Source organism: Dromiciops gliroides, chromosome 4 (assembly GCF_019393635.1).
Source record: "Dromiciops gliroides isolate mDroGli1 chromosome 4, mDroGli1.pri, whole genome shotgun sequence".
In the NCBI taxonomy this organism is placed as follows: Eukaryota; Metazoa; Chordata; class Mammalia; order Microbiotheria; family Microbiotheriidae; genus Dromiciops; species Dromiciops gliroides.
Window position 1 is genome coordinate 405790567 of NC_057864.1, and position 11347 is coordinate 405801913.

The 11347-nt window shown below is 44.7% G+C and overlaps 1 protein-coding gene across 6 annotated transcripts in view; it reads left to right on the forward strand.

The window, feature by feature from the left end:
* Positions 1-10124: 10124 nt before the first annotated feature.
* Positions 10125-11347, forward strand: part of QKI (QKI, KH domain containing RNA binding) — a 214571-nt gene continuing 213348 nt past the window's right edge. For 3 of the 6 annotated variants that reach the window (XM_044000753.1, XM_044000755.1, XM_044000754.1), the window contains exon 1: positions 10125-10574. In XM_044000753.1, the coding sequence (XP_043856688.1) occupies positions 10433-10574 (142 nt within the window). In that variant the 5' untranslated portion in view covers positions 10125-10432. The remainder of the gene's footprint in view (positions 10575-11347) is intronic. The other 3 variants (XM_044000751.1, XM_044000752.1, XR_006356281.1) reach the window with 2 other exon arrangements.

An 11347-nucleotide genomic window follows, 5' to 3' on the forward strand; every position in this document is an offset into this window, starting at 1 on the left:
AATGTTAGTTAATCAAGTTGTTTGACACAGATCTATAAAACTTAACAAAAGCAAACTTTTACAGAGAAATTGAAACTAAGTAATTAAAAATAGGCGAAGATTGAAACAAATTATGTGGTAACAGTAATATTTGTGCAGTTTCATAAAGGGAAACATCTAGGTACAAAGATCTGGGGACAAAAATCATTTGCCTGTACAAGTCCTGGCACAATTATTAAGTCATATCTAATCACTTTTTCCAAGCTTTTGAATTTGTATTTTATCCATCACAATAAGATCTACATATATTAGAAAAATACTAAAACATGTATAGGTGAGACACTGATTCCCATTATAGAAGTTATATTTGCTTATTTTTTTTATACTAAATATAATGAGATGCCTGGTGCTGCTTTGCATTTTATTTTGGAGCTAAATAAAGATCAAATGACAATGCTTGGTATGCATGTGAATTTTCTTTTTAACAAAGTAGATTTTATTGAAATCTTTTGTTTTTTATATCAACTACATTTCCCACTGTATCTCTCCTAGTAACCCCTTAATATTAAGTAAAAAGAAGGAACAAAAATAAGTTTGGCAAAATTAATCATCCTGTAGAAAATGCCTGGCATAATATGCAATATTACATACCCATGGTCTCCTAATTCTGCAAAGACACAGGAGAGGTGTCTTCTACTTTTTCTTTAGAGTTAAGCTTGGTCATTGTAATTTTGAAGCAGTTTCAATTTTTGTTCTTTCCATCTATGTTGTTGTAGTTCTCATGTATACTGTGTTCTTTATAGTTCTTATATAACTTTTCATGCTTTTCTGTATGTTGTATCATAAAACATAGTAATATTCTATCACATTGACACATTCCTTTATGAATAATATTTCATCTTATCAATCAGTATATTAAGAGTTGGCCACTGTCTTCTAGGAGCAGCCAATCTAGTTGGAAAAGTATTAAAACATCAAGGTATCTTCAATATTACAGTGAATATATGGGATCATTATTGTGTTTATGTTGATTACAAATTGCAATTCATCTATGCTATTTCATTCTTGTCTGTCTCCTCCCATAAGGCCTTGAGATTGTGTACCCCATGTGCTGTAAGCCTTCTTGTTTGTTAGTTTGCTTAACATTATGTGGGTACCAGTTCAGCTCTCCCTGTTATCTTTAGCTTTCACCATGTGACTGGCTCATCTCCTTTTTAAATTGTTATCTCCTGAATAATATCTCTTTCATGACTTATTCGGAAGTTGTCATATGATGTAACCTATTGTGCCCATTGCACATCTTTGAATCAATATATTGATATATTGATTTATTAAGTGTTACAGATGGGATTTTAATCTAGATCTCTTCATGACTACAAGCTTAGTGTTTCCAAATATATATTCCCTCTCTAGTATGATAAACATCATACTAAAGAATGCTGAAAATGCCTTTACATATTTAATGTAAAATGATACTTTTCTTAAGATAACTATTTGAAATTTAAGTTCTAAAGTACAAATTATATTTTGAAACTTAAAACGTCTGAGGCTTTAGTTCAGGGATCATAAAGGTAGGTCTTTCTATATAAGAAATTCTACCATTTAATATGCTATCAAAAAGCAATGACTTTCAACACTAGATGCTAATGACAGATCTTGTTTAAATATTATTGTAATGTAAATGATACTTTCTCAGTAAAAGGAATTTAAACAGTGTAGTAAGGTAAATTAAGGGTACTGAATTAGTTGTGGAGATGGGAAACATGGATACACGGGCAAAATTTTAAAAAGGCTTTGTTAATCCAGGAAAGTTGAATAAAGCATTCTCTATCCCGAAGGAGGTTATACTTTGGAAAAATAGAAAGCATACTGTTATAGGGGCAAAAGCATTGTTAATAGAAAGCAAAAACTTGGATCTGAATCTTCAGTTCTGCAAATTACTCTGTCTGTGTGTCCTTGGGCAAGTAATTTCATCTCTTTGGGTCTCAATTGTCTAAGCTGTAAACTGAGCAAGTCAAGAATTGATTAAACATGGTGTGTCAGGCATTGTGTCATTCTCAAATTTATTAAGCATTTTTCTGTATGCTAATCTGAATCCCTATTAGCAACTGAGAATTCTGCAGAGTTCAATCATATTTTGTGGTGCCTGTCTGCTTTTTTTTTTTTTTAAACCATAGTATGTTCCCTTTCCTCTTGACCTTTTTGAGGCCAGGGTTGTTGGGTTTTTAAAAAAATTTTTAAACAGCACAGTGGTTCATATATGTCAGGTGCTTAATAAGTAATCTAGCAAGAATAACATACATAAAAAGATATGATATGGTTTGGGTCTATATCAGTAGAGGAAGTAGCCTCACTGATGAAGTAAATGGATTTACCAAATGATTTAATTTCTGCATTATTTTTGATTATTAAGAAAAAATGCCAAATTTTGGTATTTTTGTTTTTTATTTAATACTATAAATGATATCTTAAGACTTGCTTTGCTCAGGCTATTTATTTTACATAAAGGTCTCTTTACAGACCTTTAGAAGTAGCTGGTGTTACAGTGGATAGCACAATGAGCTTTACTCAGTAAGACCTGAGTTGAAAGTTGACCTCACACATTTACTAGCTTTTTGACCCAAGTTACTTAGTCGTTGTTTGCCTCAGTTTCCTCAATTGTAAAATGGGATAATATATATTTGACTGAGTTGTTGTGACTGGCACAGAGTAGGGACTAAATACTTATTCCCCTTCTCTTCCTCCCACTAAAGGAATCAGGGGTTTCATATTTATAAATAGATTAAGAGCAAACCTTTTGTTATTTTCTCATTTAATTCAGTTTAATGAAAATGGAATAACATATATGTTAGCAAAAAAATAGCTTCTAAGTGAAAATCTCAAAATGTTAAGGGCCGAAAGCCATGGAAGAAATTCATAATTACAAGTGAAGTCATCCCACTGATAGCATCCTTAACATCCTTAATTATTAATTATAATACAATGATATAGGATGTCCCTTTTGTCTAAGTCTGGAATAAAGTAATGTGGTGAGACCAATGAAGGTAAGGCAGTAGACAGATTCAAAATTTCCAGCTTGGTTTGCCTTTCTTGAAAATCTACGCATGAGAGTTGGTTACAATTTTTTTGGTAATCTTCAAGACAGAATCAGATTGACATGTTGAATAGATGTTCAGAACTCAGTTTTTAACATGACTGGAAAAAAATAAAATTGACTCAAAAATATCAATCCATGAGCTGCATCTAGATCTATACATGACCTGTATTCATGAGGGAACTGAAAACATTTGCTGTGACCTTTTATTTTCTTAGTCTACTAAATACAAGAAAAGTAGTGGCATTTATAAAAGGAGGGCCAATGCAAATATTCCTTTAGAATGAAAGAAATTCCTTTCTTGTTAAGTTTAATGATTTGAAAAAATAATTTGAGGTGCTGGAAAATATCTGTGCACATGAATCATATACATGATTTTAGCATTTGTTGTGGGTGTTCAAGAAACTGGATTGGTCTTTATGACCAACTTACTTTTAGATTAAAAATAAACATTTTACAGAATAAAATAATTCCCTCTTAAGTATCAAAATTATTTACTAAATCTGTATTAAAAATAAATGCAAGGATTTTTATTAGTTTCTTTGCATATGATTTCCATTTCAATTGTTGCAAGACTTGTATTTCACATCTCGACCACCAAATCAGAAACTGATTAACTGCTACTAATGCAACAAATAGGGGATCTTATCTTCTAAAATACAGTTTGGGGCATTTTGTTTATTGTCAGAAAGGAGGCTAATGTGAACTTAAATCACAGTTTAACGTAACTAGTTGGCCTACCAAAGTATTCTTTTGCTTTTCTCTTCCCTCTGTAATGTAACATTTTAATGTGCAATGGTGATTCATACTCATGGTAAATTTTTTGTATACTACACCAAAGGTAGTAGCATCTGTTTTTTATTCTTTCCAATGTATGACTGATCCAACAAGACCCCTGAAGTAGAAATCACCTTGTCTAATATCCTCATTTTACAGTGGTCTAGAGAATGGATTTAGAGAGAAGATAAACCCAAGGTCACACAATGTTAGTTAGTGTCAGAACTAGACCTTAGAAACCAAATCTCCTCACCACTGGTCCATACTTCTCTCAATTTCAGCCCCAACTATGTGTCAGAAACTCTGCTAGCCACTGGCGATACAAAAACAAGAAACAGCCCATACTTTCAAAGAGCTTTAATTCTACTGGGAAGAAACATCAAATAAACAAATATGAAAATACAGTATGAATTCTAAGTAATTTGTGGGCTGAGGAGGGATACTAACCACTAGGACAATGTGAAAGACCTCTGGTAGGACACTGCTCTAGAGCTGAAGGGGGCCAGGGATTTCAGGAAGCCAAGGAGAGGGAAAGCATTACAGGAATGGGAAATGGAATATCATGTACAGAGAACTAATTGGCGTCGGTGTAGTATAGGGATAACGTGAAATCAATCTAGAAAGATAGGCTGGAGGTAAATTGTGAAGGGCTTACTCGCAAGCTGTAACAGAGGAGTTTGTATTTTATTTTTAAGTATAAAAGAAGCTACTATGTTTCTTGAATAACAAAGTCAGATTTGGAATATCAGTTTTGTGGAGGATGAATTGGAATCAGGGAGATGAATTAGAAAACAGTAAGAAGAGTTGAACAAGGAGTCACAGGTAAGAGATATGGCAGTAGAACAGCTAAGACCCAGCACCTGACTAGTTAGTTATGGGGGGAGGAGGGACCATGAAAGACAGTAAAGAGCTGAGGATGACTCCAAGTTGCCAACACGGATTCTTGGAGTTATTTTAGGCTCTATAGGACATAGTTTTGTATAGCATCAATTGGTTCACCAACAAATATTTCTTTAAACACCTAATATGTACCAGGAGCTAGGTGACTTGGATGCAAACACTGAGAAAAGTACCTACCCTAAATGGTGGCAAATTTTCATTCTCTGAAGGTAGGGTGTTGGTTTTTTTTAACTTTTTTTTTTTAACACAATTCAAAGTCATTCAGTGCCAAATCTCACAGTTCATAAGACATCAGGTAGGTAAGATTGGTTTTTGGTTTAAAAAATGTGACTATAAAGTCTTGGCAGACTCCAATTACTTCCAAAATACAGGTCTAGTTCGCCTGAAAGGCTCCAGTCTCTTTGGCATTTACCCTGTGTGGCAGCCTTTGAGAATGGCAATCCAAAAGCATTACTTCATAGTCATATCCTCAGCTGTTATTCACACAGATGGTAGTAAGTTATGCTGGTTGGTCAACAATGCAGTAGTCCAGAGGTGCTGAGCTGTGCCTTACTTAAAGAGCAATTGGAGGTACTTCAAAAACATCCTACAAGAAAACTGTAGCTGGTAAGGTACTAGGAAAAGGTTGGTAAAATTGAAACAGCAGTGAGCTAGAACCTGGTTCTATTTCCACATCTGCCACTTACTTGATTGGGACCATAGGCAAGTTACCTCTTATTTGGGTTTTAATTTCCTCTTTTGCAAAACGAAAGGATTGGTTAGTTGACCTCTAATGTGCTATTAGCAATTATTTTTGAATTTTCTTTGGTGCAGTGCTTTTTTTATACACAGGTGCTCAATAAATATTTGTTAAATGAATGATAACCCTAAGTCATCTCCCCACCCCTCCCGTCCCCCATGAATAAATAATATTAACTAATGTTAGACACCTTGAAAAAACCCTCTCATTCTATCAACCCACTAACTAAACTTGGGGATGTGAAATAGCACAACAAAAGAAATCATGTCAGCTTTCTATCGCTGAGAGGGTTGTGTTTTTGCTGATGTTACAATGGAGGTACCTGATGATAAATGGTAATAAGAATAGGAACTGGATTTGTGATTTCACTAGAACAGAAAGCTTCCTATGAAGGAACTCTTACCAGTGCAGGTTGTTACTTTCTCTGCAATTTAGTCTTACAGTTGCCAGGAGTTTTTAGTGGTAGAGTGATTTGCTCATGGTCATATGGTCAGATTACCATATGGTGGGAACTGAACTCAGGTCTTCCTGGATCCCAGGCCAACTGTGTGGTAAACCACAATGGTTCTCAATCTTAAGAAGGGTGATTAAATAATTTATGTTACTAGATAAAATAATTTATCGTCAATAATTATTAACGTCCTGCTCTAACCCTATTAGACCATGATTGGTATATAGAAGTTAAACATAAATGAAAGTTTATTTATCTTTTTAAATCCACAACTTTTTGATTAAAATTTATAATTCTGCCTAATCTGGCCCAAATCTTAACTGGATCATTAAGCAGGTGGTTTTTTGTTTTGTTTTGTTTTTTGCTTCTATAGGTCTTTAAGAACTGGGAGAAAGATTAAATATTTGAAGATCAAATTTATTTAAGTAGCTTACCAAGGTGATCTCAGCAATTAAAATCTGATTTAAAAACAACAACAAAAAACCCCACAAACTACAGACTTGACAAGGGAAAACACATTAACAGAAGTTAGTCAAGAAAATAGACTTAAATTTGAAATGCATTTCAGATAATACTTTTCTATTATTCAGCATTTAAATGTGAAAGCACCTTTTATTATTAAAATTTAATTGAAATAAATATTACATTTCAAATGTTACATGGTAAATATTATATAATTTATGCCAACACTGTAAAGAGAAGACCAAGTAATCTGTCCAAATTAAATGTAATTCCAGAATGGTCAGTTTAGAATCTGTTTTATTTTTTAAATACTATGTACACTAAAAGTTATTTGTAATAAAATATAGTTTCAGAATAGGCTGATACCTAACCTATAAGCAGAAAGAGAACTTCAACATTATATTACACTATGCCCCTTTTTTTTCAAATACACTTGAAAATGTTTAAAATCTGTGGTATTTCGTAATGAGTTCAGACAGTCCCCTTGTTCATTGCAGTTATCTTTGAGAGGTTTGTAAACATAAATGCTAACTGTTTTGCAATTCAAAATCCCTACCACGCTTTACTGGATTATCTCAGTGGCACTTTTTATTACTGAATGCTGATGCCATTATAAAACAATAAATTCCAACCACTGTATTTACAATGCCATAACATTCCATTTATTATATAACTGCTGTACTCATACTTTTGTATGCTAGATTATTGACTTTGAGAGTAACGGAAAAATGCAGACATGTGTATCTTCCACCTAAAGAGACACTTCCTTACTGCCTGGACAAGATAACATTAAATAGTAATGATACTGTCAGTCGCAACAAAGATCTTTTTTTTTCCACCCACAATTGTTTCCTACGTGGTTCGCCCATTTATTGTCATGTTATACTTAGGCTATATTCAGCTTAGTGGGTGTGTGCACACGAGTATACAGAGGGATCGCAGGTCTATCAGACCCTTCATTCTCTCCCACTCCTGACACTTCACTTTTATTCTTTTTGCATTTTTGTTTTGGGATGGGGAGCAGGAGAGAGGAAAAAGTGAGCAATAAAAAAAAAAAATCCCCAAGCAAGCAAAATTTTTAAAAGGCTGGGGGGAGAAAACCGTGGGGTTTCATGAATGGCATTTACAATGCCAATGCTAAGATCACGACCAGAAAATGCTCAAGGGAAAGCTATTTGTACCGAGGATGAATAAATTGTAGTAAACACATTAATTCCGTGTTTGGAGAGAAAACAAAAGTCAGCTTCTCGATCTCCGTCACATCGCGGCCCCAAGCCCAGGCAGGATGGGGGTGAGGGGGCGGGGAAAGGGGAAGGGTACTGCAGCCCTTACTCTCTGTGTCTGTTAGAGCAAAAAGCAGCAAAAGCAAAGCGGGACAATTAGCGAGAGCCCCCGGGGCGCTTCAAGCCGAACCGATAGCAGTCTCTCGGTGAAAGCCGGGGGCAGGGAGCCCGGGGCCGGCTCAACGGTGCCGCGGCCGCGGCCGGAGTCCCAGGAGAAGGCTGGGCACAGCCGCGCAGGGTCGGCCCGGACGAACCCTGCCCCGAGGTGGTGGTCGCCAGAGTAGCCGGTGGTTTGGCCAAAGCCGTTGACGCTCCGACGCCACTCAAGAGACGAAAACGATGTCCCCAAGCTTCGGCCGGGCATGAACACTTGCCCAACAGACCCACTTTAGCGGAGAAACAGACCACACTCACCTCACGTCACGCAGGCGCATAAATTAGAGAGCCCCACCCCACTGCCCCCTCCCTACTCCCCTAGCTTTCTCAACCTCGGACAGTAGGAGGGGCAGAGAAAGACCCCAGGAAAGGGGCGTGACCAGCCAGCTACCAAATCCTTTCCTCAGTAGCCGTGGGCTCCTTGTTGCGCAGGCGCCTTCGGACCTTACAGCTACGTGCCCAGACCACGTGATGCCCACCCCGACGGGCCCCCAGCGAAGCAAGGGGAGTGTTTCTTTTTGGAGACACAATTTTTTTTTTTTAAGTATAATAAAAACAGGACGCCGACCAGCGAGTTCGCGCACGCGCTCAGCCGGGGTGGGGGAGGCGATGAAGCTGGCGCGGCGAGTTCCGCAGGAAATTCCTCCGTCGGAGTGCGCGAGACGCTCCCCTACACTACACGACCACAGAGGTGTACGCTCGCAAGTCCGGGGTGTCCACAAATAGCTTAACGCGCGCGCGCGAGGCAGAGAGCGCGCCAAAGGCTAGGAGGCAGGCAGGCCGGCGGTCGACTGCGAGACGTGGGAGCCGCGTTTACAAGGGGCACTCACAAATGTGGGGAACCCACGAGCTGTTGACAAATACCCGCGCCTGTCCCAGACCCCCCCCCCCCCAGTGCACTCTGCCCAGCGTGAAAACACGGAGCTTCTTACTCCTACATGCACGGTCTCCTGTCATTCATGCCGGGTGCGGGAGTGGGCCCAGTCTCCAGCGGCCTCGGGAGAGAGCTTCGGCACTAGCCGACAGACAGCCAGACGGGCAGAGTGGGACCGTAGGGGCGGCCCCGGCACCTCTCTTCATATTTTTTCGTTAGGAAACACCCCGCTTCACGGCACCTAGAAGCCTACGTAGCTCTTCCACCCAATCTCCACTCTCCTCCGCCCCAGTCTTTCTCAACATCCCCGCGTGGAGGAACGGGGGGGGGGGGGGAAGAGGCGGCGAGGCGTGCGTGTGTGGGGGAACTCCGCCTCCCCCTCCCGAGTTCGGCGCCTCACGCTCGGACCCCCGGGCACGGCCTCGGCGGGGCTGCGCCCGCGTGCCCTTCCCCTCTCCCCTTCTTTCCTTCCCTTTCTCCCTCCCTCTTTCCAATCCCCCCTTCCCACCCCAAATTCCTCTTTCTATCCCCTCATCCCACCCCACCCCACCCCATTCCCCGGGGGAGAGGGAGGCGCCGATTACAACTCCAAGGCTCGGAATAGAAAGGGCAGAAAGGGGTGATCGGGAGGGCGAGAGGGAAGGGAGGAGCGGGAGCGTGAGGGTGTGGGGAAGACACCGACCGAGTCTCGGATTAACGGCCGCTTTCCCCTCCCCCTCCCCCTCCCTTTACCCCCCCCTTCGCCCCGCCCCGCCCGGGTCTCCTCGCTGCTCCCCCTCCCCTTCCTCCCCCTCCCCTCGAGTGTCTCTCCCCCCCCTTCCTCCTCCCCCTCCCCTCCCCTTCCTCTCTACCCTCCCCCTGCCGACGCCGCCGCCGCTGCTGCTGCCGCCGCTGCTGGCAGCGCCGCCTGAACTGAAGCGAACTCCACAGCCAAGTGAGTGAGGAGGAGGAAGAGGAGGAGAAGAAGGAGGAGGAGGAGGAGGAGGAAGGGGAGGAGGAGGAGGAGCGGGAGAGTCAGTGCGCGGCGGCAGCAGCGGCAGAGGCGGCAGCGTCGGGGACCAGCCCAGAGAGACCCCGAGCCCGCGGCAGAGGCGGCGGCGGCGGCGGCGGAGCAGGCAGCAGCAGCCTGAGAGAAACCCAACGAGCAGCCCCAGCAGCGGCAGCAGCGACCACAACCCCGGCGGCGGCGGCGGCGGCGGCGGCGGCGGCTCCTCCTCCTCCTCCCAGCGAAAGCGGTTCCCCCAGCGCCCAGAGCGGGGCCCCGCGGAGATAACCCCTCCTCCCCCTCCCCACCCCGCCGGCACTCGTGAGGGGACGGGCTGAGCTGGGCAGCGGAGGCAGCCCCGGGAGCGGCGAGCGGCGGGAGGAGGAGGAGGAGGAGGACGAGGACAAGGCGTCGGGAGCGGCGGCGGCGGCAGCGGCGGCTCCGGGACCCACGTTGTGGGAGCAGCGGCCGCGGGAGGGAAAAGTGCCTGCGGGGGGTGGGGGGGGCAGAGCGGGCGGTTCGGTTTCCTGCGCGGTGGGGACAGTCGGCTTCCCCCCCTGCCCCCCCGTCTCCTCCTCCTCCTCTTCCTCCCGTCCCCTTCCTTCCCCGCGGCGGGCGAAGATTGCGGACCCTCCCGGAGCAGCCCCCGGCTTCTTGGGGCTCGCCCCCCCGCCCCCTGTGCCCCCCTTTTCTTCTGTGGCGGCGGGCGGTGTGAGCTGCGGGGCTTGGAATATGGTCGGGGAAATGGAAACGAAGGAGAAGCCCAAGCCGACCCCAGATTACCTGATGCAGCTGATGAACGACAAGAAGCTCATGAGCAGCCTGCCCAACTTCTGTGGGATCTTCAACCACCTCGAGCGGCTGCTGGACGAAGGTAAAGGCTCCCCCGCCCCCATCCGGGCTCCCCGATCTTGCCCCGGGGCTTGGGGGCGACCTGGGAGAGCCGGGCACCCCGAGGATCGAGGGCGGCCGGCCGAGGCCCAGGTCCTGCCGGCCCCAGGGGGCTTGGCCCGAACGGTTTGGAGGCACCGGGAAAGTCCGGGGGCACTTGGGAGGGCGGGGCCCCTGGAGAGCCGGGCGGCGGGGCCGGGGTCCTGGGCTAGTGCGGGGCCTGACGGAGGGCAGCCCTGCCAGGACTCGGACTCGGGAAGCTCCGGGGGAGCTGTTGGAAAACTTGGTTCGGAGGACCGAGGGGCCGGGGCCCTGGCTGGCCGCTCCCCACCATTTTCCAGGGAGTCCACCCCCGGGTTTTTGTTTTTCCATCCCCCGAATTGCTTTGGGGAAGGGAAAGCAGCAGCCGGGCGACCGACCCTGTCCCGATGCCCCGCCAGTCCGATTTTTAGAAAAATGGGCAAACCGAGATGGGCAGTGGTGGCGTGCGTTGAGCAGGAGCCCTTTCTCCCCCCCCCCCCCCCCCCCAGTGAAGCGGCCCCTCGGGCTCCCGGCGCCGGACTCCGCACGCCGGGAGTGGGGTGGGGGGAGGGGGCCCCGTTGGGCCCCTCGTGTTCCCTCTGCCGCCGACCCCGGTCTCCCTCTTCAGAAAGGCAAGTTTGACCCAGCCTTTTCACAACAGATTCTGCCCCTTCCTGCCCATGCCTTCCTCTGTCTTGTGGAATTCCTGGCCGAGAAGGGCGGAATTCCGTTTAA